Consider the following 16,853-nt stretch of genomic DNA (forward strand, 5'->3'; position numbering starts at 1 on the left):
GCATCGCGCAAGAGGTGGCCACCAGAACGCAGGCGAGGCCTGATCATTGTTACCAGTATCGCGTGACTGCTATCAGATGACCTCACGCCCGCTTTGCGAACATGGTCTGGTAAGCAGGTGGTCATCACACCCAGCCTTCTTTTGGCTCGGGCGGTCGGACTCCGTCATCTCGGATCGTGCCATGCTCCTTTCGAGGCATGGGTTACTGACCGCCTCTTCGCTCTTATCAGGAGAGGGGTTGTGGGAGGCGCAGCCTCGACGGCATCCAGAGCACACATTGCGGAAAATGAAAAGATTGCATCTTTAAAGTCTCATAATCTCATAACTTCGTACTGTACACAGCCCTCTATCGAAAAAGTCCCTGTGGTATAGTGCTCGCCAAAAAAGGTAGACAAAAATTCGCAGCGAAAGACCAGATCCCATCCACTCACCGCAGACCATCACAATTACCAAGCCAAAATCTCCTTCTGCTGTCCACATCCAATCCCCTTGCAAATCTCCAAATCCTCATCACTCACACCACTCGCACCCGCCACCTTCTGCCTCGCGGGCCAAATCTCCTGACCCGCAGCTTTCTCCTTCTTGAAGTGCTCCGTGATAACATCGCGCACCGAGCTCTGAAAGAACAACGGTCCCTTCTCCCATCGCGGGTGAAGTTCACCATTGACGAACACTCCCGCGTTAAGGTTCCGCTGAGCCTTGTCGCAGAGCGCTTTATCCTCCTTCATGACTCTCGCGTAAGTGTCGGCGATAGCCTTGAAGTCTTCGTCGGAGGAGTTGGTGTTGCGGTAGACTTCGTACTCGACTGTGGTTTTGGAGGGGCCGACGGGCATGAAGCGCTGGATCATCATGAAGTGGGGTGAGATGGACATGCTGACGTGGGGGAAGTAGTAGGTGCTGTTGACGTCGAAGCCCTTTTCCTTTTGTTCGTCGGTGGGGGCTTGGTCGTGTTGGATGTGGCCGTCTTTGCCCTCGCAGTCGTGGGAGTCGATTGTGAGGAAGGTGGGGACGTCTGGGTGGGTGGTTTTGCAGTGGTAGCATTCGTTGAAGTTGTCGGAGGCGATTTTCCAGTTGTAGTTTGCTTCGAGTTCTGCAGTGGGGTTAGTATGGAAAATAGCGGGTGACGTGGAGATTTGACTTACCATAAGTGTGATCGAGCTTGTAGTCGGCGAAGTCGAACTTGGCGAATCTCTCCTGTTCGTCGACGCCAGCGAATTGTTCCTCCCAGGACAGCTCGGGGGTCTCGTTAGAGTCCATGTTCACCCAGATGAAGCCCTTCTGATCGATGTGAACGTGAATTGGGAATAGGCCATTAGCGTTCTTGTCGAAGTCGTCAAGTGTGTCGTAGTCAGGAGCCTTGGCAAGCTTGCCGTTTAGGCCGTAAGACCAGCCGTGGTATCGGCATGAGAGGATGTTCTTCCTGCCCTGTGGTTCTTCGACGACTTGGTAGGCACGGTGTCTGCATACATTGTGGAAGGCGTTGATATTGTTCTGTCGGTCTTGAATGATAACAAAGTCGTAGCCTGCAACGTTGAAGCGGATGAAGTCGCCTGCCTGCTTGAAGCGAGAGTTGTGTGTCATGAACAGCCACCTTCTTGAGAAGATTGCTCGTCGCTCAAGTTGATACATTTCTGGCGCTGTGTACCATTCTGCTGGCAGTGCTCGTACTGTGGTCTTCTTGTTGGATGTCTGTTCTTTCGATGCGGCAGGGCCACCGAACCAGCTCAGAAGTGAAGCCATGTTGACAGTGGTAGAATTTTTGTGTGAGAGTGTGAGAGGAAAGTAGACGTTTGAAGCTAATACTGTACTCTTTCACGGTCGTCGCACTTCTATATCAGTTCTTATGTGCCATGGTGATAATAGCTTATAGGGACCGCAATGCTCAAAATGGAAGTCCGCTCCCTCACAAGTTGAAGCCACGTACAAGCAGTCATTGGATCCCGTGCTTACTCGATGCGGAAAGAAATGATAGAGTCTTGTGACTGCCGACACGCTTCCCCACAGATAAGACGAAAGGCACGGTAGTGCCAGTGGCTAGCTCTCCGGTGCTGATGACCACGGGAGTGGCGGCGGTTGGATCCTGCCGGGCCGGGACTCGTGGTGTTGGCGATGGTGCTCTGCGCTTCTGCAGAGCGTGTAGCACAAGATAGTGATACAGGCAAGCCATCGAGATTCGCACGCGAAACACCTAGCCGTGAGCATCATGCGCATGTCACAGTGATGACGGAGCGCAGTCCATGATGACTGCTGAGTTCCTGTGTGGGCAGTCTGACCATATCGCGAGGTTCCATCTCGTCGGGGTCGAGGTCGAGGTCTGGCGATTTTTGGTCCCGCCGTATGAAGCTGCCGAATGGGGTAACTGTGCACGTGGACTTCCTGGCATGGTAAGAGTACTCTTATCTTCTCTCGTAACGCTGAAGATGGCACGTAAGACAGCTCCTCGTCAAGTGTGGAGGGTTGATATCGCAAACGATGGTCATCACGATGTCGGGCAATGAAGAAAGGACGAAGTGAGGTCAGGAAAGTACGCGAACAAGAGGTGCTCGAGAAGGGCGCTAACCCCAGTGAAGCTTTGATCGTCTTTGGCATCCTGAGAAGTTTTTCCCATGTGCTGCACGATCCCACCTGACACCACACTCTCACTAAGGTTAGATAATCCGCGTCAAAACTTGACTGGCATCACCTGGACAACAGTTGCCTTTGGTTGAGCTGTGCGCCAGGTGGGGAAGGCTTCTATTTGTGTGGGGCTTTGTGTTTCTGTCTGTTGCTGCCACGGTGGGCCTCTTTCTTGCCTTGTGCATCGTCAACTCGTTCAATCCCTTAGTCGTCTCTACACGCGTCTTTGAGCCTTCGTCCAACGTAAGATTGTGCTCATAAATCCTCCGCAATCATGGACGCTCGCACAGGCTCAAGCCATGTCCTTTTGATACAAATCCGCAGCTGGCCAACTTCGCCCTCGTCTCCGCACATCTCACGCCGTATGCCTTGAAGATAGCTCGCCATGGCTTCAAATCTGCCAGAAGACTTGCTGCAAAACATATTCATCTATCTCCAGCCGGAGCTCGTCGAGTCGTACATCGGGCCATGCTCACGAGCGAATCGCCCACTATTCTCGAGTTTGGCCAATGTCTGCAGAGCCAGCAAGACGTGCTACCGCCTAGCAAGCCCGCTGCTTTACGACACCATCGAAATCTACGGCACCAGGAACTATCGCGGTAGCCAACCTGCAGTCTCGGGATTTCGACCGCCGCCCAAGTCAAGCGGATCAAGGTCGAGCAATTTGCCACCACTCCGCCAAGTGCTTCGGCGGAGAGGCAAGAACAGTATCATCACTTTTTCTGCGAGAAGCATGGCAATACCAAGATCAGACCTCGCATAGCCGATGACCCAAAAAGACCTGGGGAAGTGGACCTGCAGACACGAGAGGTATTCGATCACGCTATTGGGCGCCTGGACATTTCCCAACAGCTTCAAAGTTCTCTCCAGGATGGCCTCTCCCATGGTCTTGAAGATGCGATGTTGGCCGTTTTCCTGGCTCTATGCCCGGAAGTGGAACATCTGGAAATGATCGCAGTCTTTTCACTGAGTGATACGCTTACCATGGCACTTGCAAATGAGCTCATTGCGAACGAGATTCATGGCCATACACAAGGAAGACCATTCGGGAGATTGCAATCCTTGGCAGTACGCAACGAGATTGCACCGCGCTTGGACTTTGGTTTCTACCTCAACGAGTTGACGCCTTTATTGAGAGCTCCGAACCTCAGGACACGGCGACAGACAACCCGCCGCCGCACAATGTTTCGCCGCTCCTCACCCGTCTTTACATTGATAGAGGTGTTCTGGACGATGCTGGTCTAGAACTGCTCTTCAAACTGTTTCCAAGCGTGCGAGAGCTCTCGTATAGCGAGGGTGACATGATCGAGTGGATGTTCGAAGCTGAGCGCATTGGAGATGGGCTTCGTCGGCATGGTACAGGCCAGGAGAAGCTTAAGCTCGACCAGATGGAATTGATGCTGGGGTATCTGGGCGATCCGAGCAGTCTCAGTAAGCTGATGCACTTCAGCGTTGATGTGTCCATACTACTGGGCGGATTTGATGACGAGTCGGACACACAGTGGGAGCAAGCTCCACAGCTACTCGATATACTGCCGGCGTCTCTGCAGTTCTTTGGCCTGTTCTTCGGTGACCATCAGATGAAGGATTACTGGTGGGTTGTTGATCGACAACTTTCGGAACTCATGGGAAGTGTCAGGTTCGAGGCATTGTCCACGATCGAGCTGCGTCGAGTGACCAAGTTTCACGAAGCCGACCTTGGGCTTGGATGGAGCATCGCCTGTGCAGATGAGAAGTTCTCAAGGCTGCGACGAAAGGGAGAAAGATGTGCCTATTGACAGTCTCCAGGGCTATGGACAAAGTTCGTTACCGATGAGCGCGTTGTCGTCTTCGCTACAAACATCGTTGCTTGCACCTGCCAGCATGCTAAAGCGACGCGTGGATCATAGCAACCTCGACGAGGCGCTTGCGCATCGCATATGCTTCTTTGATCAACTTTTCCAACCGCCTGGGTCCATTACCGGTCGGGAGCTAATCATGTCCTGCAGCACTGGCCATTGCAGACACCAAGCCTGGCCTGGCGCTGGGTTTTGACTCTTTTGAGCCGCGAGGATTGAGTTTGCTACACTCGCTCCACTTCCCCGCGACATGCTTTCTTGGCCAGTTCTTATCAAGCTCGACCAAGCGTCGGACAAGTCAGCTCGGCGCTTCCTGCGACGTTGCACGACATGCACTACTAATAACATGCTTGAAGCAGTCACAAATATTATACATCGGTCTCGCAAGAACGCTTCGTCAATGGCACGACGAAACGCATCATTCGAAGCCGCAGATCTTCACAGGCAGCTCGAAGGATTCCCATTTCTCCGCCTCGTGCGACATCGTGGTGCGCCAAAAGTAACTTATGACCCTGCCCCACAATCTTGTGCGGTCCATACCATACTCCGCACTACGCCCGTCGATCACCTGCAGTGTCGCACTGTCCTTGGGATTGTCCCAGAAGCAACGGCCTCATAAGCGGCTGGGCCCACGCAGTCAACAGTAGGTCTGTATATACCAAAAGTGCCGCGCTGGCGGGTCTCTTCTGACTTCCTCTATCTCTTCTCGTCGTCTTGTGTTGCGTTTCGGGCGTCCACCGCCAGAGCCGGATTAACATCCCCACCATGAGCGACATCGAGAAAAAAGGCACACAAGCCGCCGACTACCAAGAACAAATCGACTCCCTCCAACGCCAGAAAGATGAAGGCACCTTCGTCCCTCCTACCCCCGAAGAAGAGAAACGGGTCATCCGCAAACTCGACTATCGCCTCCTCCCTCTCGTCTTCGTCCTCTACTCCCTCGCCGTCCTCGATCGCTCGAACCTAGGAAATGCGCGCCTTGCGGGAATGGAGGACGACATTGACCTGTCAGGCAATCGATACCAACTCCTCGGCACAATCTTCTACATCGCGTACATCCTATCGCAATGGACCTTGATCGGGTGGAAACAGTTCAAACCGCATAATTACTGCGCGGCTGTCACTTTGTTCTGGGGTTTCGTCGCAACAATTCAGGCTGCAGCTTTCAACTGGGAGAGTCTCATGGTCTGTCGTTTCTTCCTCGGAGTTGCGGAAGCAATGTTTGGACCTGGCGTTCCATTGTATCTCACGTACTTCTACCCGCGTGAGCTGGTCGGTTTTCGCCATGGTGTTTTCATCTCTGGTGCTGCGATGGCGAATGCTTATGGTGGAGCGCTGGCTTATGGCATTAGCCAGATTAAGGGCAGTCTTGCGCCGTGGAAAATTCTGTTCTTGATTGAGGGACTGCCGACTTGTGCTTTTGCTGCGGTGGCGTGGTGGTTCTTGCCGGATAGTATTAGTAGTGCTCCGTTCTTGAATGAGAGGGAGAAACAGGTTGCGTTGCATTTTGTGGCACGGAATCAGAGGCTTGATGTCGGGAAGGAGAGGGGTGTGAGGTTTAGAGAGATGATGGAGGTGTTCAAGGATCCAAAGAGTTTCTTGCCGGGGATTATGTATTTCGGGTGGTGAGTTGAGAGAGATCTTGGGGTCTTGAGATCGTGAGGAGTGGTACATGCTGACTCCGAGACAGCAACGTCTCCTTCGCCTCGCTGCCGCTGTTCGTGCCCACTATCATCGCAGAAATGGGCTCCTTCACGCGAATCCAGTCCAACGGTCTTAGCGCGCCGCCATATGTGCTTTGCTTCTTCGTCATCATCCTCCTCTGCTGGCTCTCGGACAAGTACAAAGTACGAGGACCATTCGTTGCCCTGGCAGCGACGATAGCGGCAATAGGTTTCATCATCAATGCGACAACGGAGACGACAGCACCGCGATATACCTCGGTCTTCTTGTCGGTGTGCATATTCGCGTCTGTCGCGCTGCTTCTGGCGTGGACGGCGAATATCCACGCGACCGAGTCGAAACGTGGTGGTGGGTATACGATTCTGGCGACGATTGGGCAGTGTGGACCGTTGCTGGGTACGAGTGTGTTCCCGCCGAGCGACAAGCCGTTTTATCGGAAGGGGATGTGGATTTCGGCGGCGATGTGTTTGATGGTTGCTGTGGTTGCGGGGATTCTTCGCTGCTGGATCATATATGAGAACAGGCAACTGGAGAAGGAAGGTGCGGTTGATGATGAGATTGATACCGATGTCGCTGAGGCGGAGGGACATCATGTTAAGCACAAGCTTGTGTGGTAGACAGCACATGCATAGAGTTGTTGTGAAAGGCAGATTCATTTCATGAGGTATCGACTGGAATCAGATCCTTCGTGTCCATCATCAAGCGTCCCAGCTTTCAATTCCCCCAATGATCAGATCCCACTTGCATCCTGTCCTTCCGAGGTTGTCATAGGGGTAAAGTGGATGAAGCTGGTCGAACGCCGTCTACTGGAGTGGTGAGGTTGTCATGATGTCGCGAGCATACTCGGCTTACTGAGAGCGATGTTAGCATAGGTGTCAGACCACAAGCCTGAACTTCTTGCTACTCACGTTGCACGAGCAGCTGCCTGGCGAGCAGGAGCAAGAGCTGCAAGAGCAATTGGTGTTACCGCAGCCGCCCATTTTGCTTGTTGGTTGAATTGGTAAGGTTTGGGAGTTGATTTGTGGTATTGGTTCGTTGGTCTGATTGTCTTGATGTTGCTTGTCGTTGATGATCTGACTAGAAGCAGCAGCGAGGCGGGGGTTATATATTTCAGCCTCGAGCTCTTCACGTGCCAAACGCGCTGTGATTTGCGGCGCCAAAGCAGGACCCTGTCACGCAACAATCGCCGAACGCAGCCCCACCTGACCAGCTCCCACGTTCCAATCACGATGCTCGTATCACCTCCCACCTGCCTGCTGTTGCCGTGCGTGGTTTCTGCGTCGCGCGGTCTCACCGCCGTTGCCGCGGCATAGCGTGGACGCTCTCACAGCAGTTTGCCCTCCAGTCGGGTGCGTCAGCCGATCGCTGACATGGTCGTGAGGGCCACGATGGGGTGGCGACGTGGGCAGGTCGAATCCCAGTCCCAGATGCGCGTCGATCAAGCGAATGAGCAAGTTGTGCTCGAATCAGGGCGTGGGAGGGAAGAGCTTCGTGCAGTGGAGGCTAGAGCTTTGCCCCTGGGAAACGTGGATGTGCCGATGCGTGTCGTGCTGCAACGTGTTCAACGCACAAGAGCCGCATTGCTCGATACATCCTAGCTCATCACGGGATCGGGGATTCCGTCCAGGTTGCGTTGCGACGCAGAAAGAGCGCAGTGTGGCATGAGGAGGTCGTGGACAAGATCTTGAGGGATATGTGCGGTTGGAGGGAGCGGTCTATATTGCTTTGACGTAACCATCAAGGTTGAAACAGGCGCTTTGACCGACACGGGGGTGCGACGATGGAGGCACGAGATGCACTGTGAGTAGATGGAGGTGGGACAGGTATCTGCAAGGTACGACATCTACTCGATGTCTGTACTTCAATACGCTGCTGTAAGGCGCCTATAGAACGATAGGCCCATGGTATCATACGAGCCTTCTCTAGAAGACATATACAATTGCAAGCCAATCCAGTGCGACCGCGCATCAAAGCCATAGACCCATCTGAAGCCCATCCAACGCCTGGCTCAAGTCAAAAGCCCCATCATACCCAAACGCTGGAAGATCACATCCGCTATCAGACCTCGCCCTTTTATGTACACTCTTTGAATTAATGCTGGGCGAAGAATGCTACTCATTCGGCACAAGCTCATAAAACAGCATGTACACCTCTCTTTGCATACCCAGAACGTCGCTTGTTTTGCTCTCTTTGATCTTATCGTCGGAGATGCGCCACCAGCGTTCGTTGCCTTTTCGTTTTGGGCCACGATTGCGAAGAGCTTGGAGTGCAGGCTGGCTCTTGGGTCTGGCCTTCTCCTCTGCGGGCGGGGCCTCTGGTTGGGAGGCTTGAGGCGGTGTTGGCAAGCCAGGCGTTGGGACGGACTCTGGAGGCGGCTGCTGTTTCCTTCTGTCCAGCACCGGTGGCTGTAGTGTCGAAGAGCCAGAAGAAATTGACGGCGTCGCACTGGTCGGTGTGCTCAAGAAGTGTGAGTCCGTAGAAAGAGACGGGCTTTCGGTTGCTGAGATAGACTCTCTCATCTTCGTGCCGCTCAGTTGGGGACTTGGCACAGCGCTCATGCGCGGACTTGGTGCAGGACTGCTGCGGATGCTGTATACTCCGCCATTGCCAAGTGATGCGGGCGTCGAGTACGGAGGGTTCAAGATCTGCCTACGGAACGATTCGTAGTGCCCGCTGTTGTGCCCACCCTTATGTGTGACGACTCCAAGCAAGCGATAGGTCTTGCGGTCGAGTAGACTGCCCAGCGGTAACGTCTCCGGGAAGGACACCTTGGCCATATTCTTCGAAGAAGACGAATGATTGTCCCAGACCGAGCGGTTCAGATGTATAGACAGAATCTGCGGAAACGAGGAGATGCGACTATGCTTCGTGATCCTCCGTTTCGGTACCATCTTGGTATCTGGGAGCTGCACATCCTTGGGCGGCACTTCAGGATCCTCGTGCAGTGCTTGCTCAATTTTCGCGCGATCAGCCTCAAGTTCAGCCTTCTCGTCTCCAGAGGTTCTGCTGATCTGCTTGTCATACACCTGCAATGCATGCTCTAGACGACACCTGTCGCAAGTGTAGCCATCGATGTGTTCCACTCTAAGCAAGCCATCGAAGCATTGATTGAGAGTACTCGATGTGGAGTCGTGTGGCACATTCAAGGGGAGGGTGTTGAAGGATGTCACGGTAGGCTTAGGTTTGAAATGGCAATGCGAGCACTCCACCTGCGTCTCTTGCTTGCCCTCCAACGGGAAAATGTTCTCATCCTGTTCTTGATCGTCCTCTTCCTGTTGCTGTCCAGCATCGGCCTTGGCAGTATGCGACTCTTGATAGCCGCGGTCTGCATCAGCTTCGGGCGGAATCATCTTGCTGTCTCTGGGTCGTCCATTCGGGATCCTGTGGTTCTCATCGCCAGCGGGACTTCCCTTGTTGCCCATTGCCCCCTGCTGTACTGTGCCCCCATGCTGTCGAGCATACTTCCTTGCCCGCTTCCCAGCATGATACTCCTCAGCAAGCCGTTGAACAATGACTTGCAAGAACTCCTGTGCATCTTGCTGTGTTCTGCTAATCCGCGTGCGAAATGCCTGTTCTACGCATCGTATAAAGCTCTGCGCACTGATGGTCTTCTTGTATATAGGCCTCTCGTTGAGCGCATTGAGCACCTCTTTCAGACCCGCTGTGACCAACCCTTGCTGCAGACCTATAATCTGCCATTCCTGGAGCGGCTTACTGTCGGGGCTCTTCCTTGGCTCCTCCAATGCTGGCCTCAAATCTTCATACAGCTGCGGCCCATCCAGGTCCCGCCTATGCACTTCTCGTATAAGATATGTCCGTAGCTCTGGCAGACCTGCTAATACCTGGAGTACACTGTTGATGAAGCAATCGTTCGCCGGGTTGACTAGTCCTACAACGCCCTTTTTGCGGCTTGACTTGGAACTGTTAGCCGCGTCATCGTCGAGGAAGAATGTTGGGCCAAAGACATAGACCAATGTGATGGCAGCAAGTGATGCCCCCGCCGCATATGTCGCGATGGTCAATGGCTTGTCGGGCATGTTTCGCGCGAGAACTCCAGTGCCGGCTATAGCCACGAGGGTCTTTTCGCGTCGATAGTTGTTCGACTCTTCCGCGGCTGCCTTGGTTGGTATTGTCGCGAGAGTCGGACTGATGGCCGCATCATAGCGAGCCAGTTTGTGGTCAGAAGGACTTGTTCACAACGGGGAGCTGGATCGCTGTAAGCCGTGGTAGCTCCTTGGTATGCTGCAATGCTCCACCACCACTTCCACCACTTGCCGCGATGTCAGTCTTCCATGTCGCCTGCCGTTTCAATGGGAGCACCTCGGCAGTGGAACAACACAAAGCCGACCCCTTCCTTCACACGCGTTGCTTTCGTGCTTCGCTACTGTTGCCGTCTCCAACAACATAGCATCTTTGATCATATGCAACATAACACGCCTTGGGCTCTTCTTCGCCTCACTAACATTCTCGCAACACTATGGGCGAGAAGGACGATGGTCCTTGGCCATGGCTCCATCACTTCTATCAATTCGAACATGTAATCAATCATTCAGCTCACTGCACTGCTACGTACATCGGACTATCGATAACCACAGCTACTGAACGCTGTACGTGTAGGAAGCGCGCACATTAAACTCCACCACTACTGATGCTGAAGCCATCTCCTGGTCCCAGTCACCTTCGATGAGCGATCACGAAGATCTGGGAGGTTGATTGTCCCCCATCGCTACCGTTTGCCTTAACTATCATGACGCACAGCTCCGGGAAGCACTTTTGATCCAGCGAAGTACCATGTCGCCGCAGTGTGCACCGCTGGTGCCCACTGGGACGTTGGTAGCCACTGTGAAGCTGTGCGAAGAGTGATTCAGGACTGTTCAGGAACGCTATATGTTTCGAAATGCAGCTGGTTGACTCGTTGATTCCGTAATGCTCTGGATGTAGATGCTTTTATGTCCATGGCGTTATGATTCAGTGGTCATGGCTCTTGTCGCCTTGAAAGTCAAAGGCGCCACCCACGGGTTCATCGACCTCGAGGACAAGACTGGCGAACAACGAGCCATAGTCTTGAAGCTCACGAAGCACGCCGTCACAGTCATCAAGAGTAGCCACGAGGAGAGGGGATTGCGGAAGTTGACATCGTGGAGCAGAATGAGAGCGACAGTATTTTATCAAGAATTGTCTGTGAAGCCGAAAGGAAAGGTTAAGAAATGTGCTTTCAATATCGAAGCGAGTTGAGCAAATCTTGATGAGTGTGGTCGAAGGAAAGGTCGATGTAGATATATATAGCTTACCAGCTTTGGTCCTTAGCTAGCGTCCGCGGGCAATGAGCCACTCAGAGTCTAAGTCTACACGTCGTCCAATGCACATTCCTTGAATCTGTGAAAGTCATCACTTCATCTTACCCAAGATGGCACTACCGCTCCGAACAAGGTCGATACCTCAATGCTCGGCTTGCATCCGCAGCTATGCTTGGGCACCATTCGCGGACACCACTACAGCGCCTGCTACAGCATTGGGACAGCATGTTCGAGGAAAGAAGAAGCTCGCGAACCTTTCGGGCACGAGGACTGCAAGACTACTGAAAGATGTGCCTGGGTATGGCAGGAGAGGTGAGAAGGACCATCATCAGCGGAGTGATCACTGGCTCATCAATTGTAGGCGCCATCATTCCCATCGCATCGGGTGAAATGCGCAACAAGTTCTTCCCGCGCCGCATCGCCGAATACGTGACACTGCCCGAGCTTCGAACGATCAAAGCGAACAACATCCCTATAGCGCGAGACTATACTTTCGGAAAGGAAGAGCCGCTGCCAGAGGTTGCAACCAGTGAGACTGGAGCATCAGGCATCGCGATCAATGCCTCGGAGCCAACGAGGACACCGAAGAAACACGAAGTAGAAAAGCTATCTCCCGAGCGAAGTATAGAGCTCTTGGAGATCTTCGTCAACCCTCGACTTGACTTCTACCGCCAGCCCATCATTGAAGAGAAGGAGCTGGAAGAAGAGGCGCCAGCTGCACCTAAGATCAAGGAGAGACAACGAACAGCCTCGAGCGCTGCGGCAGATCTACTAGCTGCACGTATGCAGGCACCGAAAGAGCCGCCGAAGCCAGCAGGTCCGCAGGCTATCTATGGATCTGTGAGCACGTATGATATTTTAGTTGCTGTTCGGGTGGCCATTGCAGAGAACGATGAAGCAGCGAGAGTCATTCTGGCGGAAGGTGATATCAGGTTCATGGACGAGGAGGCTAGAGCTGAGGGTAAAGTGAAGCATGTTGGTGACTTCACCATCGAGATCAAGGTCAAGGGTGCCGAGCGAGGCGTGAAGAGGACTGTGAGAGTTGTGCCGCAGGAAGCATAAGCTGGATGAAGCATGCTGGATTCGAAGACCGTCTGCGAAGTGGACAGAGTACGGCATTGCAAGATGCATTTTGGCGGCCCTCCTTCCTGGATAGCCACAGTCCCTCCGTTGCGCCACCACCTTGCGACATGGCATACCGCGAGTCCGCCAGACATGTGACCTGCGCACAAGCACTTGTAACATACCATGTAGAGCGGCCATTTCGACCCCCAAAGTACTTCTCGGATGTCCAACTACTGTTCAACTAACTTCCCACCAGAACACCACCTGCAAACACAAAGATGTGTATCCTCATCATTCGATCTTGGCTACCCTGTGGCCATATGCGCGCTACAAGCACCGACAAATGCCATACCTGTCTCGCCACTCCTGGCATGCTGGAGTACGACTGCCCAAGCGCTACGACATACTATCCAGACATTGAACCTGACTGGCCATGTCCGGTCTGTCACGCGCGACGTGCAGCAGAGTTTGGCAACCTTCTGCAGCCCAATGAGTCAACGAGGGAGACTCTATGGGACTTTGAACAAGCTGCGAATACCAACACGAGCTTGTCTGCGTCAGGCGCCTCATTCGCACCAGCCGCAGCGGACCAACACTTGCCATTGTCGGCATGGTCGGGTCCTGAACCTATCATGCCTCAGCTACAACACGAGGTCCGCTCAAATGCTCCGTCACCATCACCTCATGGGTCTATTGGGGCAGCCTCATCCATCGGAGTGATCGACGATGCTAGCCTCATCTCCATGACTTCTAACGGCACAGCTTCATCTGCCCACGATACAACAGCCACCGCTAATGCTTCCAACGACAGCCTCAACGCGTTACTCCTCAACAGCATCAACACCACATCCTCATTAGGCAGCATCTTTCTGCCAAGCAACTTTTCTCCCGCCATCGCCGCCAATGCCGCCACCAGAGGCCTGACCCCTTCCTTTCCCACGTCAAGTCCCACTGTACCACGGCCTCCCACGGCCTCCCAGTCCCACAACGCGCCCTCCGACATCTTCACTATCGGCGAGGCTTCAAACGATACAGGCGACCAGAGTACGTCTCGCGCGCCGACTGTGCTGTCAGAGACGGGCTGGACCGGAGTGCCGAGGGAGCTGATGGAGTGGGCCGAGCAGAACGAGGATACGGTCGGGGAGAATGAGAGGTTGAGTCTGGAGCACGTTCTGGGTGCAGTCAATGCGGCGAGAGCGGCGAGAGCAGTTGATGCTGATGCAGAGAGAGGTCGCAGTAGGGGGAGGAGCAGCCCTTCGACATGGCGACGGACGGATGAGACTGGTGAGGATGAGGTTAGTGCAAAGAAGGTGTTGGAGGGTTGGGGAAGGGAGTAGAGTGTTGGCAGACTGTGCAATGTAGTTTGCTATTTGTATTGAAGTTCACTTTGTACACATATTGCTTGCACCACTCAGCGTGCATGTGAATGTTGGCGAAAGTGATGCCCGAGCATCCAAGAAGGGCCGGCAAGTTCCGACGTTGCCCCACTTGTCTTGAGTCGTCCAAATCTTCATGACCTCGTCGTCGCAGCTTCAACCAACATCGCAAGCAAGAGCGCTCCTTATCATCGCAACTCCTTGCACACCCGCCATCAACAAAACCAGCGTTGCTGCTGGTGACTTTGCACAGCCGCAGTTGAGCTGCGCAGACATCAGCCTGTGAGAACACCATCTCAGGAACCAGCACAAGGCGCACGCTGAGAGAATCTGATTTGCTAACACGTTGAACACACAACACGCAGGGCGATTGTCTTGGCACAGCATTCTTCGTACATCTCGTAGAATCGGCGGCAGGCAAGATGAGCCCGCGGTCGCCACTCTCAGACGGCGAAGTCAGCAGCGAGGACGGGGAGAAGGTTACAAAGAGCACATCACTACGCCAGACTACGGATATTAATTCGTCCGCCAGACATGTTCGCGACCACGCGAAGTCTTCATCTCGGCCCACGCGACTCACCGGCCGTGAGGCTTTGATGAACGATAGGAACGCACACTTCAACGGATATGGCCAAGACCGAGACCGCTCCAGGTCGCCTTTCCGCAGAGACCGCTCCGGCTCGAGATCACCTTTCCGCGCAGACCGGGATGGAGGCGCGGGCAAAGACAAGAGACGGCGGCAGGACGACCACTACGGCAAGAACGCATCGGACACGCGGCGGCATAAGACCCACGATGAGAAGCAAGCACGTGGACACGGGTACCGCGACATAGATCGTCCATCACAGCCCAATGCAGGTCCTCCATACAATGACCGCCGCGGCCGCGATAGGCCCAACAACCGCGACTCATACAGCGAGCGCGATCGAAGCCGATCTCCTTTCCGTGCGACTGCAGCCGGCACACAGGCGCGACCACCAAGTAAGCATGAGCTCTCCAGACCAGACTCCCAGCACAGCGAACGTGGAAACACGCTCACTGCGCAACGCGGGTCACTACATGAAACACAGAATGGGAACAATGATGCTAAGGCAAAGTCATCGCAATCAGGCAGACAGGCTACAGTGACTGAAGAAGACAAGGCAAGGTCAGTACACAGTGGAATAGCACCCGCGTCTCACCAGGCAGCTGACTCTGGCCATCACAGTGAGCAAGTCGAGGAGCCCGCTGAGCCAGAGAAGCAGCTGTCAGAAGCAGAGCTCATAGAGCAGCGCCGCAAGAAGCGCGAAGCTATCAAGAAGAAGTACGCGGCATCATCAGGGAACGATTCACTCCGTCGAGCAACGCTAGAGTCCAATCTACCTTCTGCTGCTGCTACGCCTTATCACGACAGCACGAATCGCTCAGAGCCGCAATCGCCTGTATCGCCCAACTCACCTGGCACTCCCAAAGACAGCTCATCAGCGCCTGGCTCGCCTGCTCAGTTCGAAGCTTTGAGTGACGCGGACCTCGTCAACCCACTACAGGTTAGTGCGAACAACGATGACCAAGGTCAGTCTGCTGCAGACTACGATCCCGATATGGACATGAATGAGGACCGACCCCAGTTCAAGCGTCAGGATATACAGGATGCAGAACAGCAAGGAGAAGCCAACAAGGAGCCAGCTTCAATGCAGCTACCGAAGAAGCCTGCCGACGAGTTCGACATGTTCGCGGAAGACGATGACGATGACATGTTTGCTCCCGCCGATAAGCCTGCCAAGAAGGCCGATGCCAAAGAGGCTCGTACGCTGGATGAGGGTATGCTGGACAACTGGGACTATCCTGATGGACACTACCGTATCATCAATGGTGAACTTCTCGACAATCGCTATGCCGTCGAGCAACAAGTCGGCAAAGGTACCTTCGCTACCGTGGTGCGAGCTCGAGATTCTCAGACTGGCAGTAAAGTCGCGATAAAGATTGCGTGCAGGAACGATACTATGCTCAAGGCAGGGCAGAAAGAGATGCAGTTCTTAGAGCGTCTCAATGAGAAGGACCCGGAAGACAAGAGGTACATCATCCGATTGTTGGGCAACTTCACACACAAAGGACATCTCTGTCTCGTCTTCGAAGGACTCCACATGGATCTTCGAGACGTTCTGAAGAAGTTCGGGCGCGATGTTGGCATCAACCTGGATGCTGTGAAGATCTACGCATATCAGATGTTCCAGGCTTTGTTGCACATGAAGCATGCTGAGGTGCTGCATGCAGACTTGAAACCAGACAACATTCTCGTCAACGAGAAGCGGACACTGATCAAGATCTGCGATTTCGGCACTGCTACGCTGCAGCAGGATGCTGAACTCACACCGTACCTTGTTTCACGATTCTATCGTGCGCCAGAGGTGATCTTGGGCATGAATTTCGACTACGCCATCGACATGTGGGCCATTGGATGCACACTGTTCGAGCTTTACGCAGGCCGCATTCTGTTCAACGGCTCAGACAACAACGGCATGCTACGCGTTATTCAAGAATGTCGAGGTAAGCTTCCGAATCGGCTCATCAAGCGTGCGATGCTGGCAGACAAGTACTTCGACGAGCAATTCACCTTCTATGGACTCGAGCGTGACAAGATGACTGGCAACGTGGTCCAGAAGCCGATGCACTTCGCGCAAGGATTGGCGAAGCGAGATCTCAAATCAAGGTTGAGCGGCAACATCAATAAGATGACTCCTGCCATGCTCAAGGAGCACACTGCGTTTCTGGATCTTCTGGACAAGTGCTTGCAGCTGGACCCGGAAAAGCGCATCAAGCCGAAGGATGCACTTCATCATCACTTCTTCGCAAGACCCTCTACGCAGGTGAAGCCGAAGGGCACGATCTCCGCGACAACGCTGCGACCTGTGACTGTGCAGCACTCTGGATAGCGTTCTGGTGCGCGCAGCTTCGTCGAGAAGGTCAAGCACTCCATGAGAACGAACTGTCTTACGTCA

General features: G+C 53.8%; 8 protein-coding genes across 8 annotated transcripts; 6 read left to right on the plus strand and 2 right to left on the minus strand.

Annotated features, from left to right (window-relative positions):
- Positions 1 to 446: 446 nt before the first annotated feature.
- On the minus strand, positions 447 to 1,740 carry CLAFUR5_10533 (Carnitine monooxygenase oxygenase subunit; the record flags this gene model as incomplete). Its single annotated transcript, XM_047909681.1, has 2 exons — positions 447 to 1,090; positions 1,143 to 1,740. The coding sequence occupies 2 exons, from the start codon at positions 1,738 to 1,740 to the stop codon at positions 447 to 449; spliced, it is 1,242 nt and encodes a 413-aa protein (XP_047764563.1).
- A 1,261-nt stretch (positions 1,741 to 3,001) lies between these two features.
- Positions 3,002 to 4,394, plus strand: CLAFUR5_10534 (uncharacterized protein; the record flags this gene model as incomplete). Its single annotated transcript, XM_047909682.1, has 3 exons — positions 3,002 to 3,323; positions 3,380 to 3,684; positions 3,753 to 4,394. 3 exons carry the CDS (start codon positions 3,002 to 3,004, stop codon positions 4,392 to 4,394), a joined length of 1,269 nt encoding a protein of 422 aa, XP_047764072.1.
- An 825-nt stretch (positions 4,395 to 5,219) lies between these two features.
- Positions 5,220 to 6,754, plus strand: CLAFUR5_10535 (MFS transporter prlL; the record flags this gene model as incomplete). The annotated part of the gene is made up of 2 exons (XM_047909683.1): positions 5,220 to 6,079; positions 6,145 to 6,754. 2 exons carry the CDS (start codon positions 5,220 to 5,222, stop codon positions 6,752 to 6,754), a joined length of 1,470 nt encoding a protein of 489 aa, XP_047764568.1.
- Positions 6,755 to 8,248: 1,494 nt separating this feature from the next.
- CLAFUR5_10536 (Ubiquitin carboxyl-terminal hydrolase 16) lies at positions 8,249 to 10,174 on the minus strand (the record flags this gene model as incomplete). The annotated part of the gene is made up of 1 exon (XM_047909684.1): positions 8,249 to 10,174. One exon carries the CDS (start codon positions 10,172 to 10,174, stop codon positions 8,249 to 8,251), a length of 1,926 nt encoding a protein of 641 aa, XP_047764071.1.
- Positions 10,175 to 11,114: 940 nt separating this feature from the next.
- On the plus strand, positions 11,115 to 11,372 carry CLAFUR5_10537 (uncharacterized protein; the record flags this gene model as incomplete). The annotated part of the gene is made up of 1 exon (XM_047909685.1): positions 11,115 to 11,372. One exon carries the CDS (start codon positions 11,115 to 11,117, stop codon positions 11,370 to 11,372), a length of 258 nt encoding a protein of 85 aa, XP_047764566.1.
- A 172-nt stretch (positions 11,373 to 11,544) lies between these two features.
- Positions 11,545 to 12,496, plus strand: CLAFUR5_10538 (uncharacterized protein; the record flags this gene model as incomplete). Its single annotated transcript, XM_047909686.1, has 2 exons — positions 11,545 to 11,746; positions 11,796 to 12,496. The coding sequence occupies 2 exons, from the start codon at positions 11,545 to 11,547 to the stop codon at positions 12,494 to 12,496; spliced, it is 903 nt and encodes a 300-aa protein (XP_047764070.1).
- A 281-nt stretch (positions 12,497 to 12,777) lies between these two features.
- On the plus strand, positions 12,778 to 13,836 carry CLAFUR5_10539 (uncharacterized protein; the record flags this gene model as incomplete). Its single annotated transcript, XM_047909687.1, has 1 exon — positions 12,778 to 13,836. The coding sequence occupies one exon, from the start codon at positions 12,778 to 12,780 to the stop codon at positions 13,834 to 13,836; it is 1,059 nt and encodes a 352-aa protein (XP_047764569.1).
- A 461-nt stretch (positions 13,837 to 14,297) lies between these two features.
- On the plus strand, positions 14,298 to 16,787 carry CLAFUR5_10540 (Serine/threonine-protein kinase prp4; the record flags this gene model as incomplete). Its single annotated transcript, XM_047909688.1, has 2 exons — positions 14,298 to 15,022; positions 15,083 to 16,787. The coding sequence occupies 2 exons, from the start codon at positions 14,298 to 14,300 to the stop codon at positions 16,785 to 16,787; spliced, it is 2,430 nt and encodes an 809-aa protein (XP_047764344.1).
- Between the last annotated feature and the right edge of the window lie 66 nt (positions 16,788 to 16,853).

The sequence above is a fragment of the Fulvia fulva genome, chromosome 7 (genome assembly GCF_020509005.1).
Source record: "Fulvia fulva chromosome 7, complete sequence".
Taxonomy (NCBI): Eukaryota; Fungi; Ascomycota; class Dothideomycetes; order Mycosphaerellales; family Mycosphaerellaceae; genus Fulvia; species Fulvia fulva.